The 18,910-nt window shown below is 38.5% G+C and overlaps 1 protein-coding gene across 22 annotated transcripts in view; it reads left to right on the top strand.

Annotated features, from left to right (window-relative positions):
- The window catches only part of LOC123674454 (CUGBP Elav-like family member 4), a 645,081-nt gene that overhangs the window by 537,718 nt on the left and 88,453 nt on the right, over positions 1-18,910 (top strand). For 21 of the 22 annotated variants that reach the window (XM_045609315.1, XM_045609312.1, XM_045609319.1 and 18 more), the window contains one exon: positions 13,406-13,454. In XM_045609315.1, the coding sequence (XP_045465271.1) occupies positions 13,406-13,454 (49 nt within the window). Of the gene's footprint in view, positions 1-13,405; positions 13,455-18,910 lie in introns of those variants that run through there. The other variant, XM_045609323.1, reaches the window with a different exon arrangement.

The following is an 18,910-nucleotide window of genomic DNA, read 5'->3' on the forward strand; positions in this document are numbered from 1 at the left end:
ATTCTTCCTCATTCTTTTATCCATAAATAACTATTACTGATGATTCAACATACTGGGTGAACATTCATTCGATTCGAATAGTTTCATTTCACCCCTTGTATCGCTCGGACATGTAGAACCCATCAACCCTTTTGAAAGAAGCTTGTTACAGAAACGACCGCCATATACTCGATGTGTGTCAGGACTCAGAAACGGAAACGTACAGGCGGTATTTTGATGGACGTCCCTGTAATTTAGGACCCTTACGTGATCCGCCACCCTCGATGTCGTTTCGATTTTAGCCTGTTTCTTTTTTTTATGAGGGTTTAATTGCTTACTCTCATTTCGAAAGTGGGCATGTTATGTCGTACGCTGGTCTAGCGCCTTAATTTCTTTTTATTGGATTAGTGGATTACCAGAAATGTGTAGATTGGAAAATTTGATGGCGGGGGAAAGTGATTGTAAAGCTTGTTTGTGAACGTTGCATGTTGAGGAAGAATTAAGGAGTTTTGGGTAGTATTGAGCCCATGAAACAGATAATGATAGCGGTAGTTGCTTCAAATTCCATTGAAAAGTTATTTAAATTGACGAAGAACTAGTTTTTTCTAACTTCGTTAACGTCTTCTCATAAACTTTTGAACTACATTAACGATAATTCAATGTTAAAATTACAATTCCTCCATAATGCACTGCATAAAATCAATACGCTTTTTCTCAGTAAACCTCAATTTAGGTTCTGATGAGCGAACAAATTTCTGTTGACGTTGTTGTGACAGAAATTGGGAAACAAGGGGTCCAGAACGACTAACAACTATTTAAACTCTAAATTCTAGTGTATTCATCTGAATATCGACTGTGTCTGGAGGTGGTATTTAAACTTTAGTTTTTATGCTAGCTCACATTAGGATTACAAAAACAAGCACCTGGAGTACAAACTATGTTGCCCATTAAACCAGATAAGTCCGTAGTAGCCGAAAATGCTCGCACCGATAGACACAACATCTTCTTTTTGAAGACAGAAATTATCCCAATTATTGAGCACTAATACCCCCAATTTAGTGATTATGAAAGCCTTGGGCATTCATACATTCGAATAACATCAATAGACGGGAAGAAACGTCAATAGTTCCTAGTGTCTGGTTATCACCAATAGATCCTACATGAACCGTGTTTTTTTAGAGCTATAGAATTTTAAATTGCAATGAAACAACGATGGATTATTCGATTGACATGAATTTTATTTATCCGCAAGATAATCTTGTGGCATTACATTTTGAATATGATTTCTGGCATATGACCGCCACGGCTGGCTCGGCCGTAGTCCAATCTGGACGTCCAATTTTCGATGACTTTTTCCAACATTTGTGGCCGCATATCAGCAATAACACGGCAAATGTTGTCTTCCAAATGGTCAAGGGTTTGTGGCTTATCCGCATAGACCAATGACTTTACTTAGCCCCACAGAAAGTAGTCTAGCGGTGTTAAATCACAAGATCTTGGAGGCCAATTCACAGGTCCAAAACGTGAAATAAGGCGTTCACCAAACGTGTCTTTCGATAAATCGATTGTGGCACGAGCTGTGTGACATGTTGCGCCGTCTTGTTGGAACCACAGCTCCTGGACATCATGGTTGTTCAATTCAGGAATGAAAAAGTTAGTAATCATGGATCTTAACCGATTACCATTGACTGTAACGTTCTGGCCATCATCGATTTTGAAGAAGTACGGACCAATGATTCCACCAGCCCATAAAGCGCACCAAACAGTCAGTTTTTCTGGATGTAACGGTGTTTCGACATACACTTGATGATTAGCTTCACTCCAAATGAGGCAGTTTTGTTTGTTGACGTAGCCATTCAACCAGAAGTGCGCTTCATCGCTAAACAAAATAAAATGGACGTAGTGCGCGATACGTATTCCGCACAGAACCATTATTTTCGAAATGAAATTGCACTATCTGCAAGCGTTGTTCAGTTGTTTGTCTATTGCCAAACCAAACTGAGAATAAGTCACTTGACAGCTGTTAAATCGGTCGCCATCTTGAACAGTTATGCCAACTTATAGTTATATACCTCGAAAAAAAACACCAGTTATATACCAAACCTGTCAGAAGTAGAGCAGATGATGCATTCGAATATGTAGCCGACATTCAGATCGAAGAGATCGTTACTTTATAAGACATAAAAACTATTGAAGATGCTTACCGTAGTAGTAAGCGAAACGTCAGAAGGAAAACCGACCAGACCCCATCATCGGCTACAAGCCTTCTTCATCATATCAAATAGCGTTTATTACAATAATATTCATATAATCCCCAAGTTCAATAACTCCATCATCAAATCCTCCGAAACCGAATAATCTACGACCCGGGGCCGTCCCATGCAGAATCCCCGAAACTGGTCCTTTTCTCATTCAAATCTTATACGAACTCACAGTTACATCAGAGAATACAACACAATGAAAGGGTAGAATTAGATATGCTGACCCTAAATACATTAGGAATGCCATACTGGTATAATTCAAAGGTTGGCAACATTGATGAGAGGGTGAATGTTGCGTATTCATCTTCATTTCTCCCACCCCGCCGTTCCCTGTCTAGCGTAGGAACCCCGTCGAAAATCAAATCAGGTTCATTCCACATCCGATGTCTACATTTCGCTTGGCGTAATGTGCTCTGGGATATGCTCCAGATATTTCTCATCCTTTCTCGGCAGCCGGATTCGGGTAAGGGTCACACGATTCACTTTGCTGAAATACTCGTTGTGGGAATTCTATTTTGATAACCTGAATGATCGAAATATGAGATTGAAAATTTTACTCGAGGACTTTTCAGGTTGTTTTGTAGGCCGGTTTCGAGAGTTTAGTAGAAACGAAGTGATTCTTGCAGTATGGAGACACGTGCCACTATATACAGGGTGTTCCAGTATAACCTAACCTAAACTCAACTGACCTGAATGATCGAAATATGAGATTGAAAATTTTATTCGAGGATTTTTCAGGTTGTTGTGAAGGCCGGTTTTGTGAGTTTAGTACAAACGATGTGATTCTTGCAGTATGAAGACACGTGCTACTATATACAGGGTGTTCCAGAATGAAGTCATGAAATTTCAAGAGGTTGTTCCTGACAATATTCAAAGCAATGTTTCAACTTTTCAAATTTTGCCTAACAAGTGTTGAAATTACCACCCCAAACGATGCTGTCATTGACAATCCGTCAAGAACAGTACAAGAAGTGGTCGATAGGACTGCATGTAAAAAAATCCTATTCGACGATGAACTGGACGAAAGTAAAAGGACGTCCTTCATTCTAGACCATTTATAAGCTATTGCTAGATAATCAGTATCTTGATATGTCCTATGACCTCCTCTGGATCATGCTTGGTATAGTATATCCAAAGTCTCTTGGAGGAAGCCAGAATATTTCGATTATACAAGGATTGTTCAAGTTTTCAGAAAATCTTTTGAGGCCAATGAATTTATTGAATTAGCCCCGGTATTTAGCGAATCGCAGTATCTACTTCAAAGGGAAATCTGGCCTAGAGTTTCTATGGACTAGTTCGAGTGACTTTGGATATACTATAGCACGGTACTATAGGTACAGTTGAGACAATTAGCAAATCATCTGAATGAAAAACCTCCTCCACGTAATCCAATAGTGGAACTTTTAACGATATCACACAGTTGTCCAGGTGTGATCGCAGGTTAAAAACGCGAAGAAGAATACAAAAATAAAAGAATTGCAACCAAAAACAATACCAACATCGACTTAATCTTCCAAAAGATATACCAGACAATTTCGATTGTTACCACAATTAAAACGTCAAGGAATTAATATTTCACAGATTACAACTTATTGAACATTTCTACAACTCTGGTAAAAATTCCAACGTCTTTTTGACGAAGAATTTTTTGACAAAATCGAATGTGATTTCAGGAACTATATAGTCTGTATAGTTCCTGAAATCACATTCGATCTCGATCACAATTTAATTATTTGAAAATCATGCTTGAAGTCATCGTTGAAACTTTTGTTTCCTATTTTGACCACGTTCGTTTTCGCTTGACGATGTCGTTACTGATCCACTTTTCATTGCAGTCACCAACCGCTTCAAAAATAGGTCGATTTTGTTGAGATTCAGCAGCGATTCGCAGACCAAAATTCGGCCCATGAGGTTTTTTTTTGCGTTAACTCTTGTGGTACCCATACATCGAGCTTCTTCTTGGGATCAACCTTTTGCAAACACTCAGAAAAGTTTTTGTAGTTCAAAACCTCATCTTTCTAACGTCATTCAGTGGAAGTCGATCGGACTTATACAACACAAGAACAGATAACTAAAGCCATTATATATTGTGTTATGTAATATTTTCTGAAAATTCTCAGTACATCACGCATGTATATAATTAGATATCTTATTTATTCGTTTTGATTTCATTTCAGCAATATATAAAATGTTCAAAGATGAGTGAAAACAGCTCATCTTTTTCAATATTATATAAAACCACCATACGTTTGAATACCAGGTAACTAAATTCCATGCTCTGCTGCGTCTAACCATGCAAAATATTTGTATTTGTCAAAAAAATCAAATCAGGACGAATCTTCGGTCCGACTGTTGAACAATCAGCTTAAAATGCAAACTGCCGTGAAACTCTCCTCCCCTTTTGTTCGACACCAGGACCCAAAAACTGCCGAATTATAATCCCCGAAATTTAATCAATGCGGAAACATGTAGGCCCACCAATTATTAATGAAAAACACCTCGTTAATTCAATTTCCATGGCGTAAATTCGGTATTTTCGTAATTCGGGACTCTTTCGGCAATAAAAAAGGCCGAACTAAACCTACGTGTGCGTGTGAAGTCCGCATTATTATGGGAATTTTAATGGGTGTTCATTCTGGCGGAAAGCTCGGAGGCCTTACGAAATCGGATTAAGTCTACATTATTGTGAAGGGCCCGGAGAGGCCTGGAACATTTTGTATATACCGAACTTCATCATTCTCCTATTCGGATGGACACGATTTTGAGTTCGGCCGAAAGGAAATGGGGAAAATTCCACTTCCTGGGCTTTGTGAGCGGCTGGAGCCAATGGACGGTTGACATTTTAGAAACACAGCTCGATAGGAAAATACTCGACAACTTGTATCGACAGTTCTACTGAAAACTACTCCAAATCGAATGGAGTGATTCAACATTATCGTTAGTCCATTGGTTTTTTCACGATAGCTCCATTTAAAATGTTTATGTCAAATTCAGGAGCTTCAATAGTTATCTGGTGGATGTTTTCCAGTGCTTTGCTGGCTCCATAAGTCCTGAGCCTATAGCTCACAGATGGGAAAGGCCAGTGTCATCCTCTTTTTTTCTCGTTAGTATCAAATTCCATAAGATGCCTGTCTAAATTTCGAATCATAGAGTTGAGTCTGAATCGAGATAATGAAGCTTGAGCGACGCTACATTTGTTGATAATACGTGTTTTTCAGGCACTGGTTAATCGCCCACAAAGGCAAAAAGGTGATATGTTGACTTTAAACGTGGTCGAAGAACCAACGAAGGTGCTGAAATCAACTCTGGTATGGCAGTTGATTCAGTTGACATAAAAAAATTCCACGAAATCGTTTTGAGCGATAGCAATTTTGGAGATATCAGAAGGCAGTGTATCCACTATTTTGTGTGAAGACTTGTCGATGCAATTGCTGACCGTAGATCAAAAGCAACAACTCATGGTCGATTCTGAACGCTGTTTGAAGTTGTTTAAGTTCAATAAACATGATAATTTTTCCATCAATATGTGACAGTGGATGAAATACGTAAATATATAACACACAGGACATTGAAAGATGGGCGAGACAACAACGGAGATAATGGAACGCACACGTGACGAGAATGGAAGATAGTAGACTCCTGAAAATAGCTTGAGACAACAAGCTCACTAGAAAACCCTTGGGTAGACCACCAAAGAGATGGTCAAAAAGCTGGACTTCAGTCTCTCAAGAAGCTCCAGACTGAGACGGAAGAACCTATTGAAAGAGAAAGAAGGATGAAATATGGATTCATCACTACGCTCCTAAGTCGAAGAGAAAATCTACTCAGTAGAAAGCAGTTGTGAAAGCCTTTCAAAGCGACCAAAATCTCAGAAATCAGCTGACGGTTCACTGACTATCTCGACAAAGGTAAAACCATCAACAGTGAATATAACATAACTTTATTGTATGAATTGAGTGCAGAAATTAATAAAAAACGTCGAAATACAGAATAAAAAATTCTCATTCACCAAGACAATTCTTCTCGTCATAATTCGATGGAAACCATGGTCAAATTGCACTTCTAACTGCTTGACCAACAAGCTCATTCTCTAGATCTGGCCCCCAGTGATTACTAGCGTTTTGCAGACCACCAAAGAATGATCTAGAGAAAGAAATTCGACTGTAATGAAGAAGTGTATGCAGTGGTTGAAGCCTATTACGAAAGCTAAGACGTGTCTTTCCTTAGAAAAAATATTGAAGAGTTGGAAGAGCGTTGCAGTAACGGGTGTTTTTTTTTGAGGTATATAACTTTAAGTTGGCATAACTGTTCAAGATGGCGACCAATTTAACAGCTGTCGAGTGATTCGTTCTCAGTTTGGTTTGGCAATTCATCATAAATAGAGTCACGCCTGAACAACGCTTGCAAATAGTGTAATTTCATTTCGAAAATAATGGTTCTGGGCGGAATACGTATTGCGCACTTTTGCTAAATGATGAAGCGCACTTCTGGTTGAATGGCTACGTCAACAAACAAAACTGCCGCATTTGGAAGCTAATCCTCAAGTGTATGTCGAAACACCGTTACATCCAGAAAAACTGACTGTTTGGTGCGCTTTATAGGCTGGTGGAATCATTGGTCCGTACTTCTTCAAAAACGATGATGGCCAGAACCTTACAGTCAATGGTGATCGGTATAGAGCCATGATTATTAACTTTTTCATTCTTGAATTGAACAACCATGATGTCCAGGAGCTGTGGTTCCAACAAGACGGCGCTACATGTCACACAGCTCGTGCCACAATCGATTTATTGAAAGACACGTTTGGTGATCGCCTTATTTCACGTTTTGGACCTGTGAATTGGCCTCCAAGATCTTGTGATTTAACACCACTAGACTACTTTCTGTGGGGCTATGTAAAGTCATTGGTCTATGCGGATAAGTCATAAACCCTTTACCACTTGGAAGACAACATTCGCCGCGTTATTGCTGATATACGGCCACCAATGTTGGAAAAAGTCATCGAAAATTGGACGTCCAGATTGGACTACATCCGAGCCAGCGGTGACGGTTATATGCCAGAAATCATATTTAAAATGTAATGCCACAAGATTGTCTTGCGGATAAATGAAATTCATGTCAATCGAATAATCCATCGTTGTTTTATTGCAATTTAAAGTTCTTAAGCTCTAAAAAAACACCCTTTACATGTATGATGTATGACATAGTCTCCTAGAAGGAAAGAGAATTGAGTCAACAAGAGTGTAGTTATAGAACAATAGACATTTACGTAAAACATTCTGAAATACAGTTTCACCAAATTACTTTTTGCGTAACTTCTGTAATCGAAACTCTCCAAACAACGAATGAACGAATCGAAATATTCACGTTCCATTTCGAACTAGCCGTTCGAAATTTCAAAAGTGCCAATTTCACATGTACACATTTCTGTCGGCAGGTACTTGAACGGCATGGCATGTTGTTGTATCGTCCATTACTTCATTTCCACATGTTTGAACAATAAATTACAAGCCAAATGTTTACCCTACGCCATAACTAACATATAGTTAATTTCAGCCTTTTTGAAATAGAATATCAATCCGTGGGCTGTCTTCAATTTGGCCACTGACAGCTCTCACGTAATATTGATTGAACTCTTGTTGTCGAATATGATGCACGATTGCTTCTTGAATATTTAATGGTACATCGTGACAGACATGCTGAAAGGCAGTCGTTAGCCCTGAAGAACGGAACACTTCCGTGATGCACAAACAATTGATGGAGGGTTAATCGCACGGAATAGAAATACCAAATGACATTTCGTATTACTATGACATGACAGGTCCGAAAGTTTAGAAAAATGGTCTTGCATTGCACGCTCCCGTGAAAGGTCCTTAATTGATTGCCAGAAATGCGAAAGCACAACTAAAGCAATTCTTATTCAATTACTTGTTCAAAGTTTCACGACATCCTAACAGAAATTCAAAGAGCTCAAGCATGACAGTTTTATTGAATTCTCCGATTATGTACTCTATGTTGGCTGTCAAAACTATTATGAACAATGAAAGATGCTAATCTAGAATCATCCAACACGATTGGTTTTAATTTATTTCACATTTCATGGTTGGACAATCCATAATACAATAATTTGAGTGTTATAATAAAACATTCCATTTGGGTATTTTCGATAGTAATTGGGTCGATTAAACCTACATGGAAATGTTACGATTTCATTATTTCTGTATTAATCGAACATTCCTTTTTGATTACAACATATGAGCCATTGATTTTGAGCTATCAAAATCAATAGTTTTGAAAAGTGACAATTTTATGACCGTGCGAAAATCGTTTTGGTATTTTAACCTTGAGAATCCAACCCAAATCGATAAAAAATAGCTAGTTCGAAAAACCGATAAAAGACCTGACTTGGCTTCAAGAGCTTTCGAACGCTCGTCAATCATGTGCTAACTGTGCCCTCTGAAGAACTTCTTTTCATCAAATGACCTATTCGTACATTTGAGACTGTCCTACAATAACTTCACGATTTCCACCTTTACGGTCTTGAATCGATTGTGGAGTATTGGTATAGACAGTATCTTCCACGTGGGTCCAAAGAGAAAGTCTAAAGGTATTAAATCATAAGATGCCGGTGGCTATTTGTGATCTGCTCTCTGAGAAATAACACTGTCAAGATACTTTTCTTGCAAAATTGCGACTGTTTCGTAGCTTCTGTGGCACGTTGCGCTATTGAAAATAAACGTCAGCCACATCAATTTCTTCCCACTCCATAAAAAATTATTCATCATAGCTCGGTAGCGCAATCCATTTACCGTAAAAGTTACACCAGCGTCATTTTCTAATAAGTAAGGTCCAGTCACACCATCAGCCCAAAAACCACACCAAACAATGACACATTGAGGATGGCTTTTCAACAATAATTCTTTTCAAGGATCCAATTAGCCAAGATAAGACGTTTCTGATGGTAGATCGGCCTGAGTTATTGTGTTAACTTAACTTGTGAAGCTTAAGATTAAGACGTTTAATGCAAAATGCGAAGTAGTGTCATTTGTGGAATGTCTGATTTCCAAGATCGACGAGGAATCGACAAACTTGGGTTTTTCCCAACACTAAGGGCTTCAGCAGCAATATTTATAGTTGTTTTTGACCACCGCTCACGCTTTCGATTCTTCACATCACCAACTTGCCCCAAAATCTCAAATTTATCCACCAGTTTCACTCTTGCCTGCCGAGAAGTTGCTTCACAGAGACCCAAAGTGCTTTAGTTTTGCGAACTGTGACTGCGAAATTTTTGAAATGAATTTTATCAATTTAAATGCGTTATTGTATCGTGTATTATTTCAGTTTTAGTAATAGCTCAGATTTCACTTGTCGAAGGTCAAAAGAAGCAACTGTCCAGATAGCGAGCTATTCAAAATAAAGCCTCTTATTGGAAATTTGTATGTAACTCATCGGTTGGTCATATTATTATGAATGTGTCACTATGGCAGCCAACATGGTGAATCATTAAAATCGTCGCTTCACTCTTACAATAATATCCACTCACTGATCCTTCAAAAAAAAAGATTCAAATCTTTATTTCAAAAACAATCCCTCTTCATCGAATCCATTAATTCCCAAAGAAATATTTTCCCGCTAGGTTGGCAGTGAATTAATCCCCAGGTTTTCAGATGTAACGACATCTCATTAAACCGAGTAGAATGAAATCCCGATCGGAAAAGAAACTTTCAGTCTTCTTAATTATGAAATCAGGTTTCGAGAAAGACGGACCGAAAATCTGCTCCTAGGATTTTTCGTTATTATTTTTCGAGCACCAACGGCGAAGTTTGACGGCATAAATTGGGGAAAGTCGACGGGGGAGAAAGAACGCTTGACGCTTCGATTCTTCTCGAAAGTTTTTCAACAACATGAAAATTCTTGTTTGTTGGAGATTTCGTCTTCCGAACAAGGTGCTCGTTTTCGTTCCTAAGTAATCGGTAATGATTGACATATTTACATCGGATGTTATGACGGAAGGAAGTTGCCAAGGAAATGTTATATTTAGGATATCAGCCGGATTGTTCCCGAGGGATATTCTTACATTTTCCTAATTAATTTCAAGCTTTTTGAGAAACATTGTTAATATTTTCGGTAAGAATTGAAGTGAACTTTAGGATTACTGACAAAAGGGAAAAGGGACATTAGATAGCTTGTGATCATGAAATTAAGGCTTTCATCATATGTACGGTTCTCCCATGGAGATTATTATTATTATTCACTGAATCGGTGTCGTTGCGACTCTCAAAGCTCTGATTGATTGATTGATCTTTTTTTCTTAACTCTACCTATTCATACAAACCCAGGGAGGCCGTCGATACGGTTAACGAAACCGACTGCATCTTTAGAAGCCTTGGCTATTACTTCGTGAGTATCCACTTTACCATGTGAGTGGTTCTTAGGCAAGTCAGCTCCGGACATCTGCACACTATGTGTTCGACTGTTTCTACCTGCCTTCCACAGAGCCTGCAGATCTCATCTGCTGACTTACCCATGCGGTACAAAAAGCATTTGCACCTACAGTGTCCTGTCAGCAGACCCACCATTACCCGAAGCTCAGCTCGTGGCAGCTTAAGGAGCTTCCTGATATAGGACGTTGAAAGCACCACAAATTTATTTGGCTTAGCCCCGGAGTGTTGCTCCAGAGGGTTTTTCTATTGTCCTACTCCCATTGTTGGACCGCTGCTTCATATTGATCTTTTCCAAAACCATAGAAGGGCTCTGAACCAACAGATCCTTGATGCTCTTTTCATAAGTTCATCGGTTTTTTATTTTCCTCAACACAACAATGCCCTGGTACCCATACTAGAGTTACTTTATGCCCTCTAGCCAGTTGGTTTATGGTATTACAGCACTCCCATGTGAGAAGAGACCCCTGGCTATATGATTCCAGGGATCTCAGCGTGGCCTGGCTGCCCGTAGTTGTAAATACGCTCCCCTTTGAGGTTTCTTTAAAAACTTTTGGGCGCAAGTATAGACAGCTAGTATGTCAGCTTGCATCTCAAACAGGATACTAAAAGGAGATGAGCATATAGAGCAGAAGGTTCTAAGATTTTTAGAGAGATCTAATTATTTTCGGAAAATATGATTATTTATTGCAGATTACCTTGTTTATTGTTAAGCTAGTGTGAGTTAGTATTATGGACGAGTTTGAGTTTTTGTGATAACTGAAGTTTGAAATCCTTAGGACCTAATCCTTTATGCAGAATACGGTGTAGAGTCGTATGTCGAAGATTGACAAAGAATGCACAAGATTTCGATGCTATACATCACTAACTTGTCTCACCATTTTGAATTTTTCATCCAGTTTCACTTATGCCAGCCGTTGTTTGGTTTGATTTCAAGTAATGGTATAGTTTTACCGGTGAAGAGATGACTGCTTCAAAAAGGACAATTGCCTATTCAAAATGAAACCTTTTATTGGAATACCATTCTGGTAGATACATCCACCATCTATTCTTCTGGATTCCAAATCCTTGAAGTCCTATTTTTTCCACATATAAAATTTGGTACAATTTAAGTCGAAGAGATAAAGTGCAATGATGAATCTCAATGAATTTCTTTCCCATAAGGGTAATAACTGAGATGATTAATAATAATATTGTCCAAAACGAAATTTTTCGTTGTATCAAACGAACTCCTTCAGCTACACGATGGAAAAGTCATTGGATCCAATTTCCATAGTGACCACAAACCCACAGAATCAATTTCATCATCGTTCTACATCGTAATTATCACAAAAGTCTCACGTGATCACGTCGCAATAATTACTTCTCGCCATGGCGCCAAACATCGCGTCGAATCCAAACATACGCACAAAAGCAAGCCATGGCACACCCGATAGGATCGATGGACATCATATTTCGGTGGGGTGAAAACGAATTCGTGATTACATGTTCGCCAAATTCCACTACCTTGTTAAGCCTCCTCTCCCCCTACCACTGCCGAAGCAATTAATAATCGTGCGAGAGTCTCCCAAGAGAATCCAGCAAACTGCTGACGTGTGAATAACTTTGATTGATTTTGGCGTTATCAGGGTCGAGCAAGTGGTAACTGAATAGCGCCCTCTAGATTATCTAGCGCGTGCACATTATTGCTTACATCTGAAGGTAATAATCGATAATTGTACCACGTACCAAGCACCGTGTACCTCCTGGACCTTGATGCAGGATGAAGTCGGTTCGACCTCTGTTAAATCTCAACATGTTGCATCAGGTATGGGCATGTTGCGATAGGAGATGACTACGACGGTTCAGTGGATATACTTTGGCTCAATTTCGATGTTCCGATAGTGTCAGCTGTAAATTCCTGTTGCCAGGATGTCGTTCGATAGAGGTTATCTAGCACATTTATCTTCCTATATTGTCCCTATCATTTGCGCCTTCTTGAAATATTTCACTTTTATGTGCCGAAGATTCGCTCAGATATGGTCGTATATTATCTGAGACCCTTCCTCTAGGTTTTCCTGTGTAATGGGTTCCTTGGGAGGGGGGAATCAATTAGACTGGAATGCTTGAGGCATCCTGGTGTTGGTGTCTGTAATTTATGCATTTATGCACGTACCGCTTGATAAGTTGTATACAAGAGTCAAATGGAGACATTCCTAAAAATGACAATGAAGGACTATATTTTCAGCATTCGATTTTTTTTTGCGCGATTTCTTCAATCTCAAGCTATATGTGTAGGACATTTTCGAACTTCTATATCTATATCTGAGTATAGTCTTCGTTCCTAGGTAAACGAATCAAAATACTAAGGAATGAAGGAAGTTCCATCAAAATGAAAATGCCTTGGGTCATGAGACTAAGACTTGAGAGTTCTAGATTCAACAATAATTGATTGAGGATTGCGGTGTTTCATCCTTAGATCACTGATGAAACAATCAGTTTTTCACACATTGATCTCTGCGTCTATTTTTTAGAGGGGTATGGTGACTCGAATCTAGTGCGGCTGGGTTATATCCCCAGCGGTAACGAATTAAAGAGTTACGCGAAGCTCGTAACGCCATCTCTCGAACATACACAGAGTCACTACATGATATTATTACGCCACTTTTCACATTTCAACATTTTGTTTACATATTTTCAACCACAATTTCGAAATAAAAATCTATAATTTGATTTTTTTTTCAGATGAACCGTCCTATACAAGTGAAACCAGCGGACAGTGAAAACCGCGGAGGTAAGATACGATTTGTTTTCGCTTTATGTTTAAGTAGGTACCAAAAATTATCTTGAGATTTCATCAATTTGTCCCTGATTTCTGATTCAGAAATCTCCATCTTTTGAATGAACAATTATGAAAGAATGAAATACATACAAGAAAAGAGATTTTTCTGACTTGAAAAATGTCACAGGGGAGAAAGTATATTCGTAAATAAGACGCCTGTTCATTTTCATAACTCCATGGAATCATTCAAAGATTTTTTCCCAATGAAAAGGAGAGTTCTTTCAGTATCTCTGATACCATATTCCTGAGTCATAAAATTTTCATAGCGAACTGAAGATAATTAGTTGCTTTCTGCCTTGGCATCCTTAATCAGACCGCCTAAATAAATCTTATCAAAGATGAATATATAATTACTGAGAGATCTGAAGGATTGTGGCAATATTTAATTAAGAAATTGGATATTGCTCCTGGCTTTTGATGTTAAGGTTTCCTCTGCCGGCAACTTACCGTTGAACCCAAAAACTTTTCAAGATCTGAGGAACAAACACACAATCTATTTATACGTTGCTACGATGAAAATTTTCTCGAGAAGCCATTGAAATTTCATCATTAAACTCGTTTCAAGGGTGTTCTACCCTTTCGGAAATATTCGGGATTATATCAATAACTCTTCTCTTATACTCGTCTCTTCGCAAAAAGGCAAAAACTTTGTCGAATCATTTCTTCGAAATATCTTGAAGTCGATCTTATACACCACGGATTAAAAACTTTAATGACCAAATGTAACTTAGTTTGAATACTGAAAATTTGGAAATGACTCAATAAAACTTATCGGAAATATGTTGCTCTTTTGAGTGTTCACAGTCTTTAAGACAAAAATTGGCTGATATAATGCAGTACTATAATACTCATTGAAACACATAATTTATCACATCTGTACTTCTTTTTGAGTTTGTCTTATAATTTTCGTAATTTTCCAATTTGTAACCAGAAATGTTTCTGTTCAGAACTGCTGATTTGATCGAGATGATAATTCACATTTGGATCTGAAAAAATCAATTCAAGGACGATAGTGGGGTCAGGTATCGACTGCTTCCCAAGTGTCGGCTGAAAAATTTCAATACATAATTCGAATCACGATAGTTAGAGAGATAATCTGTTCTGGGATGTTAGTTTATAATCTAGCGAAAGAAGAGAGATACCTTCGGAATGTTTTCATGAGCTCTCTCGTTTCTCAACTAAATTTTTCAAATAAATTTGAGACCACGACACTTTGTAATTGTATCCCATAATGAATTAACTTCGAACTTGAAAATTAAGAGACCGGGAAATATAGCCATCCAAGTTCTGTTCGGAAGACTCAATAGAATATATGAAACAATCTATAATACCTATCAGAAAACTTTTATCATCCCCCAAAGGCGCAATTTGTGTGAAAATGAATGAGCGTTTTCCGTATTTTCCTCTTTTGAGGAATTTCTTCGATCATCCATTTCGGTACTATTCTATTGAACTCAATTTTCCATCAAAATGTTATGGGTTTTCACCACCTAAAAAGTATTGAAGGTTCAGAGTGGATGCAACAGTTAATATGGAAATCTGAAATAATTAGCAACTCAATTGTGTTGCAATTTCCATATCACCTAGTGTATGCGACGAAATCTCCAAGAAAGTCCTGAACACAATAGACTCTAGAACAATGGAAGTCTGGATACAGTGGTAGTTGTTCCACAACAGTCCATTCTATGCATTCCAATGAAGCAGCAATTGTTCAGCACGGCACTCAGTTTATTACCAAGCTTGAAAAGACACGAAAGAGTGGAAAATAACTCCTCATAATTGGATGCATCTTCCGGGCTAATAACTTGAGAAAGGACTCTTCAGATCTAAACGAGCGTAAGGTCGACAGTAGACAGAGAGATGAGCAAGTACCTTCAAGCGCAGAGAAGGCGCGAGATGAAAGGAACTCAAACGACAACCATTGAATACGGCAGGTATTTACATTAATCAGCACGTTTCCCGTGCATGTGTACTTCCCGCTAGATGGCGCCGCTGTTTGTGACGGTGACGCATCCTACGGCGACACTTCAGTCTCTTATCACAATACAAAGGGGAGGAAAGCCCGCACTTATCTCCATAATGGATGTGCGCGGGAATCGTTTATTGTCCCTCAGATTCGTAATAGAGGATCCTGGATGGATAAATGAGCTGTTTTCCCGGAAACTAGTCCGAGACGGAGGGTGGGGGAAGTTGCAAGACAAAACAATCATTAGCAATCGGCTAGTTTGCATCATGTCGGATGCGCTCGATAGGATTCAGATGTTCCCTGCTGTTTTGATGTATTAACCCTATCGTTATCGCTGAATGCGGAGCTTATTTGGGTCGAGTCAATTGGTAATGCTGTATCTGACAACTCGAAACTCGGCCGAATCCATGATAATTGTGGACGTGCTCTCACTACGAGTGCTACGGTCGTGGAGCCACTAGATCTGTTGGTGAAGGCAAGGGTTCTTCGGAATTATAAAGTTTTTCGCTTTGGTCTCCGTCAATTTCAGTCCGTTCGAAAGTAGAACAGTTTTTGCGCTCTAGTTTCTTTACAGGGTGGTTTGGATTCGATGTCTAGTTATGGGATCTCCGGAACTATAGTGTTTACAGTAAAATTGATGGCTCATTTAGAGCTGAAAACCGTATGTGGATCTTTCTTTTCTGTTTCGAGATATGAACCTGAATAACTGCCATCACAGAGAAACAAAATCATTATTTGAGAAGAATATTTCGTTGAATTGGATAATAATGCCAACCAAATCTATTTCTCATGAATTGTTGAGTTTTAATACAAATTGTAACTAGTGACAACACATTTTACATGAGAATTCAACTTCATTTGTCAACATAGTCACCTTCCCGTGTGATTTATGTACTCGAACACTCCTCTAACTTTTCTATAGAAATACCGGGTACCGATTTTGTAACTTTCATTGGCTGCAGCTACGCACTTCTTTAATATCTTTCTCAAGATTGGCATAGACCGCTGCGATCCGTAGGAGATTAATGGAATGAGCTTCTCTTTTGACACACTATGTTGGTTAGGTTCGGATAAAAATGTTGTCACTATGTAGCTTAACCGTTAGAATAAAGAAAAAGCAATTACTGATGTAGGTGTAGAATCCTGAATTTTGAATGCTTCATGCGATTACAAGATTTCAAGAATGCGTTGATGAGAATATTCATCCTTTTTCAGCTTAACTGTTGGTTTCACAAATTCAATCAACTCATTGATGGGTATTGCTGCCTAGGCAGGAAAGTCCTCACTATGCTGCCTAGAAAGGAAAAGTAATACTTTGCTGATTGATATGTGTCTCCATAATTAATATTTGCTGTCAAATGAAGAGGAAATATGTTATTTCAAAAATTCAAATGTAATCATATATGGGAACGTATTGCAATTAAAATTTCGATGATTCATTTAATCATCAGACCATTTTTCGATATCAATTGTGCTAGCAAATCAAAAGATGAATTTCTAACAGAATAATATAACTTCCAAAGAGCACAAAATTGAATCATAACCTCGGTTAGCCTAATCCAATTTCACGCAATGTCATAACCTCTATGACTCCATTAATGACAGTTAATGCACTTCCAAAACTCTAGGGCATAACCTCCGACAACATTCCGGATTAGCCCACCTTCCAGAGTACTCTTTGTGTTCTTCCTGATATTTTGTAATAGTGTTTTGTAACTTGATTCGGAGAGTTAATGACTTGCGATAATCAACCGCTCGTTGCCTGAATCTGGGCCAGAATTGGAGCTATTAAACTTCGGGAACTGCTAACTGTTTTTGATGACAAAGTTTTACTATGGCTTGAAAGGACGGAAACTCGTTTGTGGAGATAATGGAGGTTAACGATTTTTATGTTGTTTTGAATGTATTCGACTGGACAGATAATTGAATCTGGCCAGGGGGAAATGTTTTGTTTCCTAACGGCGATCTGATGCGAGCGAGACGGATATTTCATGAAATTAATCGAAGGTAGTTTCGATATTCGATTATTTATAGTTTGGAATTGATCATATCCGTCTAAAACTGTGTAGAAATGCTCATTTGATCAATTCTCCTACAGATGGCACAATGGTCTATGCCAATTATAAGAAAGATATTAATGATATGCATAGCTGCAGTCAAATCGGCACCCAGCGAAACCTAGACTTTTTCAGCCAATAGAAACAAGCAATACAGACGATCCGCTTAATACCTGGGTTCATTTGAAAGTTTTGTTGGTATTCGATTATTTATAGTTTGGAATTGATCATGTCCGTCTGAAGTTTATTGGGTTCGTTTTATTGTCAGATCCACTAAAAATCACTTGGAGGAAGCCACAATATTTCGATCATACAAGGGTTATCCAAGTTTCCAGGAATTCAGTTCGGGCCAGGGAATTCATGACCCAACAGTATTTTCAAATAAACCTAGGTATTCAGCGAATCGTCTCTGGAACCAGAATGTGTAAATTTGGTTGTTTCTATTGGCTAAAATAGTCAAGGTTGCGATGGGTGCCGATTTAGCTGCAGCTACGTACATCTATCATATCTTATATATCTTTCTTGTGATTGGCCCAGTGCGATCCGTAGGGAGTTTAATGAAATGAGCATTTTTACACAGTTTTAGTTTGGTTCACCACTGATTTTTTTCATTATACTTCGATGGAGTGTATTCGACGTCACTTGCCAGAATATTTCTAATATACAAGGTTTTTCTAAGTTTCCAGAAACGTATTAGGGAGCAGGGATTTATTGTCTTACTAGTTCAAATAAATTCCAAAATATTAGGTGTTTATTGAAATATTATGTATCGATTTGGTCACTTTCATTCATTGCTCGAAATAGTACACGTGCTGCCGCGTGGAAATTTCATCGATCTTACTGGTGGGGATTGTGCTAACTTGTTTGGGAAGTTATAAATAGCCAATGTTCCAAATCTTTCAAACCACATTTCGAATAACTTCAGTTTTTCTAAGATTAGAAATTATTTTTTTTCTTTCTTTGAAAAAATAAATCAAAGTCCCAATCTGCTCTCTCAAACCAACCGCACAATTTCATCTCGTACCCCCAAAGTCATTAACAGAGCAACACGACCTGCCTCGTTTTGCGCGTCTACGTTTTTAGTTTCTAACCTGCAAACCCGGGACTTCCCCGTGCCGAGCAGCCCGCCGGAAGAATATCAGGTAACAACACTGGTTACGCTAACTCGGTACATCAATTCGAAACCAGATACGGTTCTCTAAGCCGTCCTTGATGTTCTAGCCCGCTACGAGGAAGTCGATTCCGGTTCATTTCTCCGACGGAATCGTCGAATTTACTTAAACTTTGCGTATTTTAACGACTGTTGCTGACTGATGTTTTCCTTTGTCTTCCGCTATCCTCGGTTCACTCCGTCGATAAATTGCGCTTCCACGGATTGATAAGCG

The sequence above is a fragment of the Harmonia axyridis genome, chromosome 3, assembly GCF_914767665.1.
Source record: "Harmonia axyridis chromosome 3, icHarAxyr1.1, whole genome shotgun sequence".
NCBI lineage: Eukaryota > Metazoa > Arthropoda > Insecta > Coleoptera > Coccinellidae > Harmonia > Harmonia axyridis.